Source organism: Sinocyclocheilus rhinocerous, unplaced genomic scaffold (genome assembly GCF_001515625.1).
Source record: "Sinocyclocheilus rhinocerous isolate Xijiao unplaced genomic scaffold, SAMN03320098_v1.1 scaffold3173, whole genome shotgun sequence".
In the NCBI taxonomy this organism is placed as follows: domain Eukaryota; kingdom Metazoa; phylum Chordata; class Actinopteri; order Cypriniformes; family Cyprinidae; genus Sinocyclocheilus; species Sinocyclocheilus rhinocerous.
Window position 1 is genome coordinate 56,332 of NW_015665376.1, and position 20,866 is coordinate 77,197.

At 36.8% G+C, this 20,866-nt stretch overlaps 2 protein-coding genes across 2 annotated transcripts in view; one reads left to right on the top strand and one right to left on the bottom strand.

The window, feature by feature from the left end:
- Positions 1-186: 186 nt before the first annotated feature.
- LOC107731339 (transmembrane protease serine 9-like) lies at positions 187-8,342 on the bottom strand. The gene is made up of 14 exons (XM_016542394.1): positions 8,186-8,342; positions 7,959-8,086; positions 7,776-7,843; positions 6,970-7,145; positions 6,857-6,898; positions 6,660-6,773; positions 4,473-4,638; positions 4,105-4,387; positions 3,703-3,837; positions 3,241-3,628; positions 2,483-2,651; positions 2,114-2,379; positions 1,293-1,426; positions 187-965 (listed from the first exon to the last, which is right to left on the bottom strand). The coding sequence occupies exons 1-14, from the start codon at positions 8,316-8,318 to the stop codon at positions 804-806; spliced, it is 2,364 nt and encodes a 787-aa protein (XP_016397880.1). The 5' UTR covers positions 8,319-8,342; the 3' UTR covers positions 187-803.
- A 2,717-nt stretch (positions 8,343-11,059) lies between these two features.
- Positions 11,060-20,866, top strand: part of LOC107731314 (spindle assembly abnormal protein 6 homolog) — a 14,163-nt gene continuing 4,356 nt past the window's right edge. Inside the window, exons 1-14 of the mRNA XM_016542365.1 lie at positions 11,060-11,445; positions 11,606-11,666; positions 11,757-11,836; positions 11,947-12,051; positions 12,139-12,310; positions 12,419-12,496; positions 15,280-15,330; positions 15,930-16,070; positions 16,147-16,341; positions 18,789-18,878; positions 18,957-19,136; positions 19,207-19,288; positions 19,691-19,809; positions 19,970-20,116. Coding sequence (XP_016397851.1) covers positions 11,381-11,445; positions 11,606-11,666; positions 11,757-11,836; positions 11,947-12,051; positions 12,139-12,310; positions 12,419-12,496; positions 15,280-15,330; positions 15,930-16,070; positions 16,147-16,341; positions 18,789-18,878; positions 18,957-19,136; positions 19,207-19,288; positions 19,691-19,809; positions 19,970-20,116 — 1,566 coding nt within the window. The 5' untranslated portion in view covers positions 11,060-11,380. The remainder of the gene's footprint in view (positions 11,446-11,605; positions 11,667-11,756; positions 11,837-11,946; positions 12,052-12,138; positions 12,311-12,418; positions 12,497-15,279; positions 15,331-15,929; positions 16,071-16,146; positions 16,342-18,788; positions 18,879-18,956; positions 19,137-19,206; positions 19,289-19,690; positions 19,810-19,969; positions 20,117-20,866) is intronic.

The following is a 20,866-nucleotide window of genomic DNA, read 5'->3' on the forward strand; positions in this document are numbered from 1 at the left end:
GGTTTAGTTCCAGGTTTTGTATTGAGGTTTAGCTTTTGATTTGTTGTTCTAGTGCAGTGGTTCCCAACCCTGGTCCTAGAGGCACCCCAACACTGCACGTTTTGCATGTCTCCTTAATCAAACACACCTGATTCAGGTCATCAGCTCATTAGTAGAGACTCCAAGACCTGAAGTTGGTGTGTCAGAGAAAGGAGACATGCAAAATATGCAGTGTTGGGGTGCCTCCAGGACCAGGGTTGGGAACCACTGTACTAGTGTATGTTTCTGGCCTTAATGCATCAAACAAGTCAAAGCAAATTGCCTTAATTTTGTTTTTAAAAGTCTTTTTTGATTTGTAGTAATAAAAATTGTGCTGCTGGTGATATCTCTTTAAATCAGAATTGATCAAACGTCAGGCAAGCAAATGTCGCCATAATTTATTAACTTTCATTTGAAGTGAAAACCACTTCAAAAAGATTATTATTTGTACATATTTTTAAGCTAAGGGCCACAAGGAATCTGCAGCCTTCCAAATAGGAACATCTCCACTGATTTTTCCTTCAAAATCTTTACATTAAAAATGTCTGCAGATTCAGTGGGGGCCGCATGGTTTAATCACCTCAACAGCTATAACACATCAAGGGCTTCTGCGTTGTACACTAGAATGCATTGTTAATAAATACCAAAAATAAATATTTCGACAGTACAGTATGAACCTGTTGGTAAAGTTGTCCATTTGAGTCTCATGCATTCTTTTCAGTTGAGAGACACGACTGCACGTCACTTGTGAGAATGATGGTGGAGGATATTTCTAGATTGTATTTTTATAAAGGGAGGTATGTAGATATCCATTCTCTGACAGCCGTGACTTGCATGTAAACTCCCGGGAAGCCAAGTCGACCACAACCGTGACCCCAGCTGGTCACCCCAGCCAGAAACCACCGGCCCTGGGGTTCATGGCACACCAGAGGGCCCCCTGAGTCTCCCTGTAGACAAAGACAAGACCACTGCGTTCATTGGTGTTTTTATGGAAGGTATGACATTTACAGAATTCTGCTGAAAACTCAAGGATATGGTTGAATTACATTGGGCTGGGTTATGTAATCGGATTAAGAGGCATGGTGGGTGTTTTAAGGTAAAAAAAAAAAAAAAGACTTGGAGCATTAAGTATCGTTAGGTAAGTGCAGCAGTGCTTCAGAAAAAGTGATTCAGATTTCTCCTACAAGAACAAGAATGTGCAACTGCTGACTCTTTCAGATAGTGGGATTCAGAAAACTTTAATACTGGAAACAAGTTCTTGACCAGAAACTCACCAAACATGTGTCCCTGTCTCCTTCCATAGAGCCAGCACACATCATGTTGGTAAGTTCAGCCCCGTAAGCTTGCTGGCAGTCCAACTGATCAATGATACTAACCTGTGCTTTTTGCAGCAAACTGGTTATCATACCTATGTGAGATAAACAGACCATGTGTCATAACAGACCTTGTCAAACAAATCATGTCCATATCTTGTCATATTTATGTCCATATCTTTTTGGAACAAGACTTCAAGTAGAGGAACTGCAGTGTGTTGGGTATAGAAAAGAATCACATCCCCTTTAAAATAATCACATTTTGTTGCTTTGCAGCCTCACAGTTTTTGTTTTATCCAGCTGTTTTTACTCAGTGCAACTTATAACATCCAAGTGAACAATACAATACCAACATGTCAGAAAAAATTTTTTAAAAATCATTTCAGAATTATTTCAAAGAGGGGTGATTATTTTCTATACCCACAGTATAGAGCTTTTTTTGTGTTGTTTTCATACTTGGTACTTTGACCCCTACCCATGATGGAAATGGTCTACTTTTAGCATTATGGCATTTCATGTTTGGATTGAGTTTACATTCATTACGAAATGTATGATTATGATTAATTTAAGTCAAATTCCAGACCCCTTTTCAAACAGATGGAAAACTTGAGTAAGGTTCCTTGGTGCACACTTTAGTTCGGAACTAAAGTGTGCTTTTGTTGCGGAATTTTAGTTGCTTTTGCATTGACCACACTTTAAGGTCAGTCAGACCTGGGTCCACACCAAGATGTCTAGTTTTTTATACTAGTTTTAAGTTTTGTCTTGATCACCCCCAAACTTACCACCCTCCCTCACAGCACCCCATCCAGTGATGTAGCATTCCATATTTTTGTTGAAGATATGCCAGGGAGAAGGCAAACACACAGTCCGGATGGTGTAGGACTTTGGAGTGGGGATGGAGATTTCAACCAGGGCCACATCGAAGTCCATGGTGCTGCTGTTGAAAGCAGGATGAGGGATGATCCTTTGCACTGGAATCACCAGAGCACCCACTCCAAACCAAATGACCGAGCCGAGACTTACCGTCCAGCTGGAAGGGTTCAGGTCACTATTAATGAAAACACAAAATAAATAGTAAACCTTCCCTGTTCAACTCTTTCCAGATCTGAAAGTGGAGCATGTTGGGTAGTCGTCAGTCAAAGGTACACTACCGTCTGAAGCAGTGAGCTGCAGTCAGGAGCCATTTGCAGTGGATAAGTGTAGCTCCACAGCGGTGAGTGCGTTGATACTGCAGACTGCCCACCCACGGCCATTCACCTCTATGGGCGGTGACGCCTCCAATAATCCTCTCCTGGCCGATGACTGGACGATTCCCACAGTCTACAAAGTAATCAGGTGACCCTTTTATTCTTGTTCTTCAAGCTAGTTCAATAGACCTTAGTCAGGGTAGATGCCATATTGACCTTTACACCAATGAAAATGAGGCTGTAAGGGATGCACGTACGGTCTGTTCAATGGGTTGTACATTTGTGCAACTTGGTGTCAATCAGCCGACACAACATTGAAAATATGCCATTCTTACAGTGTGCAAAAGAACTCTGGGTTGTGAAAATTGGTGGCAGTACAACCTTTTGAACGGACTGTATCTCCACCCTTATTGGTTAAATATGTTAATCTGTTAAATATGGCACTTACCCTGACGAAGGTCTACTCTAGCTAGTTTAATGTGGGTGCAAACCAAAGGGATTGTTGTAGAGCAGGGGTGCCCAATCCTACGATCAATCCTGGTGCCTGCCTGCAAAATTCAGTTTCAACCCTGCTCCAACACACCAGTTTGTAATTAAGTGTTTTTGAAGGTCCTAATTATCTTGATCACTTTAGGGTCAGTGCAAAACTTTGCAGGACGATATCTCTCCAGGAACAGGATTGGGCACCCCTGTTGTAGAGATTATAGATAGAGATTATTTACCACAGTTTTTCTCATCTGCATCATTGGGGCAGTCACTGACTCTGTCACACTCTGGGTTTGTCTTGCTGATGCACATGTCTCTGCCACAGTTGTAATTAGCACTGCAGTTCCCAGGAGTAGGGTTATAATCATTATTGACATGCTCAGTGGATGGGTTTATAGATTTACTGATGTGAAGCGCAGTGATTGTGACGCTAGGGACTGTGGGGCCAACTTGGATTGTTGGTGCAGTATTGGTGTAGCTCAGAATCCAGTTGCGGAGCTTGGTGACGCGGGAATAGACCCCAGGCTTGTTGATCTGTGCGCAACCCACTCCCCAGCTCACCACGCCAGCCAAGAAAAAGCGTCCAGGGGACACCTCACATACCAGAGGGCCTCCAGAATCTCCCTGAAGGACAAAACCATGTTGAATAATTAATTTTTAAATACTTTTTAATCAAGCATTTTTGCTATCACCCTTACCTTACAAGAGTCCACCTTCCCTTGAAGAAAACCAGCACACATCATATTTTGGGTAAATTCACCTCTGTATACAGATGACTTGTTGCAAACTTTCGAGTCAATGATCTTCACAATTGCCTTCTGTAATGTAGAAGGCTCCTCTCCTGCTCGGGCACAAAGAGATGTAGTCTTAAAACAGGTAGTCTCGAGCAGCCAGACTTTTGACTTGTGGCAAAATGGCTGGTCTTCACGGAATCTGATTAAGACCAAGAACTCAGGCAAGAAAAGAGCACCTGATTGACATGTGAAGTGACCAAGTACAGATTGTTTTGAGTTTGGTGCAGTTTAGGGGTGGGGTTACCTGAATTAAACAAAAAAAAACTCAAGCCAAAGAATATTCAGATGTTTTCCGCAACATCAAACATACTCACTGGTGTACTGATTAAGAGCCCCCCAGCCAGAGACGATGCAGTTCTGCCCAGCACTGAAAATATGAGAGGATGATGGGATACAGACTGGCTGAACATAAGGGCTGAACGTCAAGGGCGTTTCCAACTCCAGCACAGTCACATCACTGTCAGTGGTCATTGGATCGTAGCTTGGAGAGAGAACCAGGGACTTGATGTTTACTGTGGTGGCTTCGTCCTCCTCTCCACTGACTAGATTGGCTCCCACAAGAGCTGTCCAATCTTTTGGATCGTTTTCTCTTTGGTATATAAGGAAGACATATTTAGATATACATTCGTGCCTAGTGAGGGGCTGATAAAGATTTTACAAGAAAGATTCCTCACATTTCAAAACAATGGGCAGCGCTGACGAGCCAGCGATTGTTGACGATGGATGCGCCACAGGTATGGTGGCCACGCAGTCTGAGACTGACCTGCCAGGGAAGCTCCCCATGACGGGCGTTTTCACCACCCACAACACGGTTAGCCATGGCTGGACGTGTTCCACAGGCTATAAGAGAAACAATGGTTAACAATCAAAGAACATAAAATAAGCTCGATTTTTCTGAAGACAATGTGAGTGTGCAACTCGCCACCAAATATGGTTCTTTGGATGCTAATATATTTTTAGTGCTGTTAGCAGGGATGGGCAGTATTTCAGATACATGTATTTAAAATGCGTATTTGAAATACAAAATACTATTTTGTATTTTAAAGCCTTCGGCAAAAATCAAATGTAATTTGTATTTAAATACATTTAAGATTAGTATTTTTGTATTTTCAAAATACATAAAATACTTTGTGCCAGTCAACCTCTTTATCAGGGTGCTGATTTAGTTCAGACACACCCCCTCCCCCAACCCCGAAGTAGCTGTTTAAATAGGATCATGATTTTACATACCATTGCATGAATGACTGCCTGACACATAATATATTATTATATTTATGACTAACGATCAAATGATTAAGTAGTTAGAAACTAGTTGCTATGAATACAGGTTCCATCAGTTGTCTTCTTATGAATGACTTGTTTGTCATTGAGTCAGTGCTGCTGATGCAAAGTAGGCCCTTTGTTACCAAACACCATGTAACTAAATTAGGATACAATTATGAGTCATTCGCAAACTGTTAAACATTAAACTGTTGGTTACTTTAAAACTAACCTTCATCTGGGAGATCACAGTGATATGTGAATATTTGATCTGTTAATTGGTTGCATATGTCAGATTTATTGCATGACTCGGGCAGAGAAAAGCTGTTGCTATCAAACATTGTTCACTTGTTCACAAACATCAGTGTATTGGTGAAGAGATAGATCAAATAGGCCAATTGATGGAAGGTTTGTGAAGAAATTTCATGCTCCCTTGTAAAAGTATTTTTTAGTATTTTTAAAATACAAAAATACAGTAGTTTATTTTGATACTTGGTGTAGCTGCTGTATTTTGTAGTTTATTTTGATACACTTAAAATTAAGGTATTTGGTATTTTATTTTAAAATACATTTTGATGTATCTTTGCCCAACCCTGGCTGTTAGCATGTTTCTATGCATTTCCAAGGGTATTCTATGTGATTTCTAGGTTGTTCTGGTTGGTTTATAGTATACATCTTTAAGTCTATTGATTTATTTATTTTGCCAGTATTGCTGTCCATCAGTCTGAAATCCATAGATAGCTTACATTGTCTCATTATGCTTCACAATTTGAGGTAACATTCACATCTGTAGCAATATTATGTACGTTTAGGATTTGTGGTTTGTTCAAATCACTAACCCCTGGTAATTGTGTTGTTTGCCTTAACAAGTACCACTATAAATACATGTTCCACTCCTTTAAACTCTTTTGATACTAAAATGTCAAATGTCCTTTACTTAAGGCAAAAATTAGTTCTTAAACGTACAAGAAGGAAACTAACAGCTACACTGTAAAAAAAAAAAAATCCGTAAAATTTATGGTAAAAAACCGGCAGCTGTGGTTGCAGGAATTTTACCGTAAAAATACAGTAGCAACGTTTTAGGTTTTACGGTTTTAACTTAAATTTACAGTTAAATACCGTAATTTCATTAACTAACATAATGTTAATATACCAACCTTTTGAAGTACTGAAATCTGTTTTGTACCTTTGTAATACACTGATAACCACCAAAAGCAGGTGGTGATGAGAAAGTCACCTGATGAACCAAAGCCTATCACTAGCACCTTTTAAAAAAACTAAAAAGAAACATAGTTATTTCAACAAAAAAACATTACATTTGAAATGTAACGCAGGGAATTCTGGGAATGTCAATTTACGGTTATTCTCTGTAAATTATACGGTCTTTTTCACTTCCAAAAACGATATACTACCGTAAAATGAATGTCCAATACATGTAATGTCCAATACAGTTTTTCACCGTATATAGTAGGGGAATTTACCGTTAACCATTTAACAGGTTTTTACTGTAGCATTTTTACAGTATTTTACCGTTAAATTCACGGTCATTATTTTACAGTGTAGCTTAAATGTTAGCATAATAGCAAGATGGTGACACTTACAGCAAAAGGCTTCATCTGAACCATCAACACAGTCGGTTATAAAGTCGCATTCTGGATTTAGCTTTGTGATGCATTCGCCGTTGTCACAAGTGAATGTTTCTTCAGGACATTTCCCTGCCGTAAAGAACAAAGGCATCTGAGCACTCTGAGTTTTCAGTAAACCTTCAAATATGATCAACAATATAATTATATCTTACTTATGTCATTCCCAATCTCATAGAATGATTTTCCACTTGCCCCTGGAATTTAAAAAAAATTGTCAAAATGACACTATTATTGAATATTGTTTTTTAATAGGAAACTGGCATACCAAGAAGGATGATGCTACTGATCTCTCCGTAATCTGGGACAACGATGGGTTTCCCATTCAACATGGCCTTCAATCCAGTGCGGAGGAGGTCTTGAACAAAACTCTCTGTATACCCCTGGACTTGAGAGATCCGGAAGACCAAACGTAGAGTTGTCAAAACATTTGTGTTGGCATTCCTGAAAGATGCCACAGACTCTTAATCAAATACCATAATTCAATGAAAGGAATATTTCACCCCAAAATGAACATTTTCTGATAATTTACTTACCCTCAGGCCATCAAAGATTATATGAGTTTTTTCTTCAGAACAGATTTGGAGATATTTAGCATTACATCACTTGCTCACCAATGGATCCTCTGCAGTGAATGGGTGCCGTCAGAATGAGAGTCCAAACAGCTGATAAAAACACCACAATAATCCACAAGTAATCCACACCACTCCAGTCCATCAGTTAATGTCTTGTGAAGTGAAAAGCTGCATGTTTGTGGGGAAACAAATCCATCATTAAAGCTTTTTAATTTTGATTCATCGCTCTGGACAAAATAAGAGCCCCAATCCATAATAACACTTCCTCTAGTTAAATTGTGATGGCAGATTGTTGATGTTTTTATCAGCCATTTGGACTCTCATTCTGACGGCACCCATTCACTGCAGAAGATCCATTGGTGTAATGATGTAATGCTACATTTCTCCAAATCTGTTCGGATGAAGAAACAAACTCATCTACATGTTGGATGGTCTAACGGTGAGTATAAAGTTTCAGCAAATGTTATGTTAAAATATAGCATGTAAGCAATGTACCTACCCATATGCAACTATCTGGCAGTCAGTAAAGTGACTTGCTACTGCAGAGGTGCTAAAGATATTCCTGATCTGTAAAATAGTGTAAGACAGCTGCGGACCTCAGTTTGTTAAAACCCTTTTTGACGTATTGTTTTGAAAAAACTAATAAATTGTGCACACTAATATTCATGTCTTCTGGTCGTACCTTTTCTTTCAGAGTTGCAGTCAGAACTACATAGAATCCTGATGTTTTATCACGCAGATCTGGATCATAACTGAGCTCTTGCAATTCCACTGTCTCCATGAAATAATGTTCCTCTTGTATTAAGTAAGCTAAACAGGGAAAACAAGGCTGGTTTAAGTTCCCATCAGTATCAAAAAATATTTTGATTCTTTGTACAAATGACTATAAAAAGGATACATTGAGTTTACCTGTCATAAAACCCACAGCAGCCCCAATGATGAGAAGAATCAATATGGCAGCTAAAGTCATACATTTGCAAGTGGAGAGGTAAGCTGGCCGTGGATCACCCTCGGGCCACTTATTCAAGTCTTTCTTCTCCATTTCAGTCTATACAAAGACCTGCAACACAACCTGGAAAAAACCTTGTGTTTTCCAAACTGTAAAACACATGGAGGTAAGAAAGACAGACAGATCACCAGGTAAACACGGGATTGGGTTTTTAAGAGCTCAAAACCATTAGCATTTCCCTTAAGTGCCGACATTGAAAATCATCTCATGGGATGCCAAAGTATTATTTCACCGGCCATAGAATGATACAATACTAGGAGTGGTTCCGAGAAGCCAAAACAAACCTCTATTAGGTCGGGAATGTTATAGCACAGAAATATGAAGCCTGCTGTTCCAGAATATATTGATATAATTACTTTTCACTTCAGGCTTGTAAATGCCACAACAACTCTCTCAGTCTCCCCCCCCAAAAGGATGTATCGACGATAAATGCCAATTAAAACTATTATTTTCATGTTTGCCAACACCAAAGCAACAGTATCAAATAAAATGGCAGTTTTTGGCATACAACTTGGAAAGACAATATATTCCAATTAAATGTAAAATATAATAAAATAAAATATTTGAAATGAAAGAAGAAAAATATAATATATAACAAACATACACTTAATATTACAGGTCACAAGATCTCATTGACTATAAATGCCATTTAAATCTTAAATTGCAAAATAATAATAATAATAATAATGCAATGGTACCAAATATAAAATAGCTATAATAAAATATAATGCAACAAATAAAAATTACATAATGCAATCAAATATTATTTTCGTTTTTAACATAATAAAAATACATATTTTATGTCACTACACAGTTCAAATACTATTCTGAGGAACTCAATACAAACTAATACAAACAGGCTGGGTGTGTAATAACTTCTGGCATACTTCTGTGACGAATAACTAGTTAACTAGTGTTGAATAGATCGTTACTCACCGTTTCAGACAGCATCTGGTCACTGAGGCATCTGATCTTTACGTTGACGTCCGAATAAACCGCACGATACGTTTGGAGACTACAGAGAATGCAGCACTGTTATGCGCTAGGCTCACCAATGGGCGGGGCTTCACACAGGTGAGGGCGGGATCTCGTGTTTGATTGGCCGGTACTGCGTCGTCCACATCAAACTGTTGTTTAAGCAAAATCCTCAATCATTTTTCACAATGTTATTTGGTCTTTGTGAGACTTTTAAGGGATTTAAAGAAACAATAGACTGTTGTACTTGGGAGGTGTACAACTGTATATTAGCTTGTGTTTTTTACAGTTTATTATATTTTTATAGTTTCGTATATACAGTATAGTTCTCTATTTTTTTTTTTTTACCTCATAGGTTTAATCTGCTGTGCAAAATGCACCGCTCCTCAGACATCTCCTGACCTGGAATAGTATTAAGAGTTGGCGTGGCTTCAGACAGCAGCTCCTCTTACAGACCCCTCTAAAGTTAGCAATCAGTTAACAGACCCTGAACCACAATAACTGTGTTACCCAATAAAGCCCAGACTTGGGTGCCAGTGCGCACTGATAAAATCTGTTCAAAAGAGCACCAGCGAGGCAAGACACACTGAGTCTTTCATTCATAACTGCTAGAAAACTGCCATCACAAATGGAGGAACCAACAAATCTCAATTACCGCACACGTATTGCATTAAATATCAGAGTGGTAACTATACTGGATCTCACAGATGGACTTTTTGACTGGAGGAAGAAGTGATGGTTTAAAGTTAAAAACAATCTTAACGATGGATTTGTTTCTTAAACAGTTTTTCCACTGCACAAAATGTTAATTGATGGACTTATTGTGATGCTTTTATCAGCTGTTTGACTCTCATTCTGACGGCACCCATTCACTGCAGTTTGTAAGAAACAAATTCATCATGAAGATGTTTTTAACTTCAAACCGTTGCGTCCAGGTAACATACGAGTCCTTTATTCATGCTTTCTTCAGTGAAAAAGCGTAAAAAGGATGTGATGAGGAATCATGCACGATTCTGAATAAAAATGCAAAAAACATGTATTAAAATAAATACAAATATAAAAACTTTAATCATATGAACTGTTTGATTAGAATTTAAAAAAAAAAATTTTTTTATTAAAATTAAAAATAAGATTAAAAATAACTAAAAATGCATTAAAATACATTTCAAAATGACTTTTTTATTATTATTAATTTTACAATCAGTCTGGAGATTTTACCTCGCATGTATTCAATGGTGCCATCCAACACAAGATTCAACAGCGGGTCGAAGCCTTTTAAAACTCCACTTGCTGAAAATAGGAAACAATAAATGTTAAATTCAATGTAATTGAATTAAGCATAATATAATGTTATTATATTATTTAAACCCCCAATTTATCTTATAAAGCAACTGTCTCACCTTCACGACCTCCTTGGAACTTTACTCTTATATGTTTGTCGATGTATTTCGACAAATCAAAAATACTCTCCTTCTTTTTCTTCTCTTTATCCTGAAAATCAAGATTACGGATTATACAATATATTACAGGCCTGTATAATATATCAGGCAATGTAGCTTAGCGCAATAATACACAACACAATACATCACATTTACATTAACCAGCAGGTTCTAGTGTGGAAAATTGGAAATTTAAGAGCCCACAAAACATTTGCGTGTTTATTTGTTTGTAAACGCCATGCGTCCATAGAAGCGTTTATAAAGTGAACGGTGAGGAAACGTTTGCGTTACTCACCGCCATGTTCAAAACTCCTGTATGCCCCGCCCACTCTGCGTTGACGTTTGACGCCTGCCTCTCGACCAATCACAACACGCGCCGGTGAACCCTGACAGAAAATATATTTAATTTTATTATCCTTAAACATCCACAGATAGATCTTAAACACGATTTTAAAGCTTTATATTTGTTTTAAATATTGTTAAAAACACAAACATGCTGAAATAAGATCATACGCGTGATTAGGTTGAGGCGTTCGGTACATCCGGTGAGAAACGGACAAACGCGGGAGCGAAGCGCGAGAAAACAAACCAGCAAATGAATCATTCACCAGCGTCAAAAACACGAATAAACAGCGATTTTTATGATTCAAATCGCTTTGGGAATTATTATATGAACTCGAAATGACGGAATTACTTTTTAACAAGAGGTTACAGGTGCTTGTGAAGAATAGAGATACCGATGAGAGGTAAAACCGATTGTATATATGTATGTATTTTAAACATAAATATGACCTAAATGTGTGTTTTGGGCATATTAATTCATTAATTGTTTTATATGTTATAGTGTTTTGTTTTTGGAGGCTAGTAATGGTCTAAATGTGATTATTTATGTTATTTTAATTACAGATGTTCAGTCATTCGTATCAGTATTGAACTACAAGCATCATCAAATCCTGTCCATAGAAAGGTGAGAAATGATCATTTATACAGCATTAGTTATGTATTTAACCAAATTTTTTTTTTGCTGTTCTGACTTAATTTTTGTTTTTATCAACAGGATTTGGTTGTACGGCTGACGGATGATTCTGATTTTTACTTTTTATACAACCTTGTCATATCAGAGGAGGATTTTCAGAGGTATTGTAATCTGATCATGCCTTTTTTGTATAATATTGATCCATATTTATTATAATATTTTACTTAAATGTGCACTTTTCAGCATAATAATCTTTCGCTTTCCTTCACAGCTTAAAAGTACAACAAGGGCTTTTAATAGACTTCACATCATTCCCACAGAAATTTATAGGCTTGCTTGAACAGTGCATCTCTGAACAGGACAAAGAAAACCCACGGTGAGAGATTGTTTGGATATTATTGCTGTTATATCTCCTGTTAATGGGTATTGGTCGTGAGAACCGTTTCTGTCTGTTTGTGTTCAGGTTTCTGTTGCAGCTCACATCAGCTTCGTCAGCGTTCGATCGCAGTCCTTCAAACCTTAACATTGTGGAGACGAACGCTTTTAAACACCTCACGCATCTCTCTCTGAAACTGCTGCCGGGATCTGATACGGATATTAAGAAGTATCTGGCCACATGTTTGTCCACTGTAAAGGTGAAACTCATCATCACAGACTTGGGACTACAAAGGGAATATATAATATGTTTTAATTCTACTTGTTTTTAATGAATGAATCTTTAATACATCTTTGTTTTTTTACAGGAGGAAAAGCAGCAGTTGGAACAGAAGTTGAGAAAGACTGAGGAAGATCTGACAAGACAGCTAAATTATGCGCAGCAAGTAAGTCACATTCAAGATTCAAGATGTGTGTGTATATATATATATACATACAGGTGCATCTCAATAAATTAGAATGTCGTGGAAAAGTTCATTTATTTCAGTAATTCAACTCAAATTGTGAAACTCGTGTATTAAATAAATTCAATGCACACAGACTGAAGTAGTTTAAGTCTTTGGTTCTTTTAATTGTGATGATTTTGGCTCACATTTAACAAAAACCCACCAATTCACAATTCATTAATTGTTTTATATGTTATAGTGTTTTGTTTTTGGAGACTAGTAATGGTCTAAATGTGATTATGTTATTTTAATTACAGATGTTCAGTCATTCGTATCAGTATTGAACTACAAGCATCATCAAATCCTGTCCATAGAAAGGTGAGAAATGATCATTTATACAGCATTAGTTATGTATTTAACCAATCTAATTTATTGAGATGCACCTGTATGTATGTATATATATATATATATATATATATAAAAACACACACACACACTACTGTGCAAAAGTCTTTGGCCATTAGTATCGTCACCCAAAAATTGGTTTTAGAGGCTGATGGTCTCTGTCAGAGATTTATAATGATTGTATAACGATTTTAGCGTTAAAACCCTTTATTAAATACTTCTAGAGCAAAAATTTAGGGTCCTTAAAATTAGGACTGACCGCCCATTATTATTAAGATTCTTAAGATATTTCGTGAATACGGTCCCAGATCTCATCATCTTCCAGTCTGTCTGGAATGACATGAAGAAACAGAAAAAAACTGAGGCAGACTAAATCCACAAAAACTTCGGCAACGTCTCCAAGACACTTCAAGAAACCTACCTGCAAAGCTACAGTACTGTGAAAAGTTTTAGGCACTTGTGTGAACATGCTGCAAATTGAGGATGCTTTCAAATATAATGTCATAAATAGATTTTCTTTCTTTACATTTATAATGTCATAAATAGATTTTCAATTAACTTCTATTAATTAAATCAAACCAACATTTGGTGTGACCAACCTTTGCATTTACAAAAGCTTTTGTCCTCTGTACACTTGCACATAGTTTTTTTCAGGTAGAAGGTTTCTTGAAGCGTTTTGGAGACGTTGCCACAGTTCTTCTGGATTTAGTCTGTCTCAGTTTGTTCTGTTTCTTCATGTCATTCCAGACGGACTGGATGATGATGAGATTAGATCTCTGTGTGCAGCACTGGCTGCTGTCAGACTGCTCGTGCAAACAAAAATCTCACTGGATTATTACAATTAATGGCAAAAGGAATGTTTGGAAATTTTCCGATTTTATAGATTCATTCGAATGTAATGTTTTGCCACGATTTTATTTTTTATAAATCGAGGAATCACGATTTTGAATAGAAATATTACCAAACGTTAGAATTAGACACTTTGACAATATGCCAATGTTAACAGTAAAGAGAAAAGAATGATCCGACCGCATGTCGGCGCACGTGATTAACCGCTCACCTGTGACGCACTCTGTGAAGGACCAGAAGGTGCCATTCACACAGAATGCGCTTTTGTGTTGACAAAGATGCGACGCGGCAGTGGAATAGGAAAAAATGCAGGACGATGGGAGTTGAACTTCTTTTAACCTAAGCGCCGTGTTTTTAGAATGATGTTTCAAGCAACGCGCGTCCATGTTCACATAGAAATAACAATGGTAAAGCAGCGCAATCCAATAAAAACCTGTTAAAGAGAGAGTTCACCCAAAAATGAAAATTTGATGTTCATCTGCTTACACCCAGGGCATCCAAGATGTAGGTGACTTTGTTTCTTCAGTAGAACACAAACGAAGATTTTTAACACAAACCGTTGCAGTCTGTCAGTCTTATAATGGAGGTGAATGGGAATCACGGCTTTGAGAGTAAAAAAAAAACGTACACAAACAAAACCAAATTAAACCCTGCGGCTCGTGACGATACATTGATGTGTAAAGACACAAAACGATCAGTCAGTGCAAGAAACTGAACAGTATTTATATCGTTTTTTTTACCTCTGATTCACTGCAATGTCCGAACTGTCCTGACCAATTATGCAACAGCTAAACAAAACCGAATGCACAGGAACTAGCGATGCGCAATATATTGAATATATCATTTTCAATTTATTGGACCGTTGTTGGATATCTATTGAATGATATTTGATATTTAATTATTTCAACCTATTTTAGGATCATAGCTTAGATTCCGATCTAGCGTGATTCCCATTCACCTCCATTATAAGACTGACAGACTGCAACAGTTTGTGTTAAAAATCTTCGTTTGTGTTCTACTGAAGAAACAAAGTCACCTACATCTTGGATGCCCTGGGGGTAAGCAGATAAACATCAAATTTTCATTTTCGGGTGAACTATCCCTTTAAGAGCTACTACTGTATGTCTGAAATTTCATGTTTGCATCATAGTGACATCAGGCTGAAATCTGCTGTTCATTGTTTTTACAGAACAGTTATAGGTAATAATAGTCTACTGGTGTTATACATTCAGTCATTTTGAATTTGAATTACCTTGACATTTGAGATTTATTTAAAGCATTTTCCTTGTATTATTTCTGAACATATAATATGTATAAGACAAGTTTGTACAAGATGTAACTGTAGTTCATGCATCTTTTTTGCAAAGTTATTTAGGCCTAACAAGTGATTTGTTTAACATTTACTTTTCAGTTGTTTTTATTAATTTCTAGTAATTAAATGAATAAAACTTTTTTGTGAACCAACTAAAAAATATCAGGCCCAGAAAGCTAAAGTTCTAAAAGCTTATTTAATTTACTCTATTTAATAGATACAAGCCCGTCTGCAGCAGCAGAACGAACAGCTGCGGCAGGAACTTGAGGCATCTCATCACAGAAGCACCCAGCAGCTCCAAACCAAAGCCTCTGAGCTGGAAACGGCCAACAGGGAGCTCATTGACAAGAAATACAAGAGCGACTCCACCATTCGAGTAAAAAATTTAGATTTAATTTTTTTCCCATATCGCCCAGCCCTATTGGAAATGTAAACTGATATCTTCTACTGGCACACTACAGCAAAAGATAGAAATAACAGACTTAAACCTTTTTAAATTACTTAACCTTTCTTTTTGGTGACAATACTAATTTGCCTTTTGCACAATATTGTGTATATATATATATATGAAATTAATTTGGTTATTTATTTATTTTATATATTTATATTTGCTTATCTTTCTTTTTATTTTTTACTTATATTTATACCTTTATATAGTTTTTTATTTTCTTATTTTTATTTATATTTATTTGTTTTATTTATCTTTTTTTATTTTTTTATTTTTTTTAGTTATTTATATTTAAATGTATCATTTTATTTAATTTTTCATAGTTCTATTATAGTTAGGGCCCGAGCACCGATGGTGTGAGGACCCTATTGGAATTGCTCCGTTTCTTATTATTAGGGCCCCTGCGGCAGGAACTTGAGGCATCTCATCACAGAAGCACCCAGCAGCTCCAAACCAAAGCCTCTGAGCTGGAAACGGCCAACAGGGAGCTCATTGACAAGAAATACAAGAGCGACTCCACCATTCGAGACCTTAAAGCCAAACTGGCCAGCCTGGAAGAGGTGTGAGATTTATCCAGAAGGATGTGGTCTGGAAATCAAAAGGAAAATCTGATGTTTTAACTTTGTCTTTGTCCAGGAGTGTCAGAGGTCAAAGCAGCAGGTTCTGTCGTTGAGGAGAGAGAACAGCACCCTCGACACCGAATGCCACGAGAAAGAACGTCTCGTCAACCAGCTGCAGACACGAGTGGCCGTCTTTGAGCAGGAGATCAAAGATAAAGAGCAGCTCGTGCTGCGGACCAAAGAGGTGCTGGAGGCCACACAGCAGCAGAAGGTGAACGCATTGCCCACAATTCTCATTAGCATTATGCAAAAAAAAAATTATATATATATATATAAAATCCTTTAGTAAATATAAAATTTTATTTTCTATCTATATATTTCATTTTTGATTCTCATTAATGTAGTGTGTGTATATTAGGCGTGCTGGTATTCAGTAATGTGATATCACGATAATGAACATGCATGATATTGTTATCGTGTATCCAGAAGGATGTGGTCTGGAAATCAAAAGGAAAATCTGATGTTTTAACTTTGTCTCTGTCCAGGAGTGTCAGAGGTCAAAGCAGCAGGTTCTGTCGTTGAGGAGAGAGAACAGCACCCTCGACACCGAATGCCACGAGAAAGAACGTCTCGTCAACCAGCTGCAGACACGAGTGGCCGTCTTTGAGCAGGAGATCAAAGATAAAGAGCAGCTCGTGCTGCGGACCAAAGAGGTGCTGGAGGCCACACAGCAGCAGAAGGTGAGCGCATTGCCCACAATTCTCATTAGCATTATGCAAAAAAAAAATTATATATATATATATAAAATCCTTTAGTAAATATTAAATTTTATTTTCTATCTATATATTTCATTTTTGATTCTCATTAATGTAGTGTGTGTATATTAGGCGTGCTGGTATTCAGTAATGTGATATCACGATAATGAACATGCATGATATTGTTATCGTGAGCACTTCAAAATACCGTGAATAATTATTTATTACAAATTATTCCGATTTTTAAAAGCATTTTAAGAATACTTTTCATAAACATTTTTGTAAAACATTTGTTTACTTTAACATTTTTGTGTATTGCTATAATGTATTTAAATGTTCAATACTTTTTGTTACAGGAAAAAGAATGTTATTAAACCTGTTATACTGTATTATGTCCACTTTACCGTATACTAGTGATACGCGGATGACGGTTATATGCATTTATTAAAAAAATGATAAAAAATGCATTCTGATTATTTGCGGGTGGATAAGATAAATCATTAATGATGCAAATATTAACTACATTTTCTAAAATATGAACGTGTTTTAAATAGGCTACAGAAATTGAATAAACTGTAAATTAACATATTAAAGTTATTCAACAAAACATTTAGTCGAGAGCAGTGAGTTATTTTCTCTGTCTTTTGTTGTTTGATTAACATTAATGACAGACGGCACAGCTTTATTAGGCTCCTGTCAAAAGACCTATTTCACGGATCCAATACTGATACTCATGCGTTTTCTTTCGCAACTGTTTACATTAACTTAAGACAAAACCGACAGCGCTTATGAGGATACTCGCGAGGATGACCATTTTGATGTAATTGTGTGTGTATTTGGCCACTTAAGCACAACAAACTCTATTTGACCGCAGCGCGCGCTTTTGATGTGACTGGGAGCGCACAGAAAAGTGCCTCTGGAGCGCGCGAGTACCGAATTACTTAAAAAGACGTGAAAATAATACATTTTTGTGACGATGCAACAATGACCGATTAGGCAAGTGACAATCCTGTCAACTGTCCCGAAACGCGAACTAAAGTCTTATATCGCAGCGTGCAGCAGCTCTAGATGTGCTGATGTGAAGAGAAAGTCAAAGAGAGAAGACACAGGTATAGCTGAATCACTCACGCTGTTTTCATCTGATGGTTTGTGTGGATTTATTTACTCATCTAACCTACACGCTATATTGAATAAATATTTTGCAGCAAATTCCATCATTTTAAAGTCGGCTAATGCGATATATGCGCAATCCTGCATCCTAATTCAGGACCTGATTAAACATAATTCTATTATACGGAGAATTGTGAAATAGATTTCCATGACTTTTCCAAAACTTTCTGGTTTTATTTATTTTTCCAAAACTTTTCCAGGCCTGGAAATTGCTGTTTTAAATTCCATGACTTTTCCAGGTTTTTCATGACCGTACGAACCCTGAATGTGACGATCGGGTGTGGTTATCTAAATCAGAGGAAAGTACAGGTGCGGGCGGTTGGCGGGTGGATAATTTATTTGAAGCTGCGGATTCGGGTGACGTTTTAGCTCATCCGCGCATCACTACTGTATACCGTGATTAAAGCTGTAGCAATTATCACAACATGAAAATTTGATACCATCACATGCCTAATGTATATATTTGTGTGTGTGTGATTTTTCTATATGTTTCTTTTTCGGTCTATATATTTTATCATTTGTAATTCTCAGTAATGCTATATATAATAGTATTTTTCAAATATGTAGTATATACTATCTACTTTTAAAATTGGATTAAATAAAATTTATTTGATTTTACATATTTTAAATTAATAAATATATTTGATACTATTTAATTCTCAGAGTAATGACAAAAATATTCTCATTAGTGAGTGTGTATATAAGTATAATTTTTTTTTTCTTTTAATATTGGGATGAAATATGACATGGATGTCACTTTATGTATTAATTTTTTTACTTGTATCTTTGCTAGAATTCTGTCGAAGGAAATGTTGAAAGTAAGCAAGTTCAAATCAGCAAGTTGGAGGCCACGGTAAAGTCCCTGTCGGAGGAGCTCATCAAGGTTTGCGTCGATGTTTAAAAGGAAGTTATTTCTATAGTCCAGTTGAACACGTCTCACAGACATAATTTCTCAATGCAGGCGAACGGCATCATCAAGAAGCTCCAGGGGGATCTGAAGGCACTGATGGGGAAGATCAAGGTGAAGAACACAGTGACGGTGTCTCAAGAAAAGATCCTGCAGGAAACTACAGAGAAACTGCAGCGAGGGCAGCGAGAACTGCAGGACACCCAACAACAGCTCCGACAGAAAGAGGAAGAGGTACCGTCTGCTGCCAACAAATGCCTGTTTGAGGAATACTTCTTTTTATCAACATTTTCTTTTGCTTTAGGTAATGAAATTAAAGGAACAATTTGAAGCTACAGTTCAGAAACTGGACGAGAGCAGGGAAGTGTTAAAAACCAATGAGAACGGTGGGTGCTTTTATTTATTCACTCCATCTTTGTCTATTTATTTTTTTAGTTGTCTTTTATTTTTCTTTGTTATTTATATACATATTTATATTTGTTATTTATATTTTTTATGCATTTTTTTTTTTCTTTATCAAGATTTTACATGATTTTTCTACTTTTTACTTATATTATGTTTATTGTACTTGTTTTATTTATTTGTTTTAATTTATATAATTTACATACTTTTCACATAATTTACATTAATTTATTTTTATCTCTTTATTAGGTTATTTCTGTTTATTTAAATTTCTATATTCTTATTATATATATATATATATATATATATATATATATAAAATATTCCATTAAAATCCTGTTTAATTGAAACATTTTCAAGGCATTTTCTGCCTTCATGTTCTTCAGTAATAACTTGGCTAAACAAGCAGCTGAATGAGAACCAGCTCTCTCGGAAGCAGGAGACTTTAGGAATGTTTGAGACGCCTGCTGCAGGTCTGAGAACAGGAAGTGTTCCTCACAATATGGTAATTCATCACTGTCACTGAAAGTCTAGCATAAAATCTGCCAAACAGGTTTTTGTCTGTAGATGTAGCAGGAAATCAAACCGTAGCGATCAGTTTGATTGTTTGCATGTCAGATTGGACTTGTCTTTTGAAGTGAAGAAGCTGTTCTTGTCTTCTCTAGCTGGATAGCAAAGGTTTCCCCTCGTCTTTGGGACAGGGTTTCCCCATCACCTCTACAATAAACTCCAAATATCCTCTTCCTTTTTCCTGTGTGAGCTCAGGACCTCGCTCTGTCCTGTCAGTGCACAATCAGACGTCTGGACCAAAGGCAGGCCTCATCTCCTCCTTTTCTCTCTCATGTCATCTTTTCTTTCCTGCATTTATTAGTTTTTTTCTATAGTTTGCATGTCTCTATTGTAGTCTCTGCTCACGCTGAACACAATTCAAAAAAGATTTCTTTTTCAAAACTTAATCCCTAAGTTTCCCCTTTTTTTTTTTTTTTTTTGGCTAATGCTTCGATCAGATCTGTAGTGTTTTATCTTATGCAGTTGCTATAACAAAATTTTTGGCAATTAACATTTGTATTATACAGGGCTTAAAGTTCTCTGGCACCGTGCCGGATCTCCGGCGTGCGGCGTTTGGCTGTGGGGAAAAAAAAGATAGTTGTCCTACATTTAAAAACACTTGTTGATATCATGTTCGAGTTCATGAGTTCGCCTACCAATGTATGAGAGGAACACAGCTTTCACTCTCAACCAAACTAATATTACTAGCCAATCAGAAGTTTTTGCTCTTATAAACACGAGGCGCGCATACTAGTTTCCAATTGCAGAGTCGCAGCTGATGAATGGAAAAGAAGCCTGGGTCTCGAGCGCGACACGTTGAAAAAGCTGCGAGGCGCAATGGTCAAAGATTTCCATCTAGCGTAATCTATATTTACATAGAAAAGCTATTAAAAAAGCAGCTTAGCTTTGTAAACAGCTCAGAGTTATCACATCATCTCCATAAGAATGATATTATTGCCAGAACAAATTTACCGGGATTTTTGAAAAGGTCCTGTTCACACATGATCTCTTAA

Bases quoted from the DNA above. Each gene is read 5' to 3' on its own strand.
- LOC107731339 (XM_016542394.1), bottom strand. From the start codon at position 8,318: ATGGAGAAGAAAGACTTGAATAAGTGGCCCGAGGGTGATCCACGGCCA. The intron at 3,838-4,104 runs GTTTGATGTTGC...GCAGGAGAGGAG, and splicing joins ATCAGTACACCAGTGAGTAT to CCTTCTACATTACAGAAGGC. The intron at 3,629-3,702 runs GTAAGGGTGATA...TTTGTCCTTCAG, and splicing joins GGAAGGTGGACTCTTGTAAG to GGAGATTCTGGAGGCCCTCT.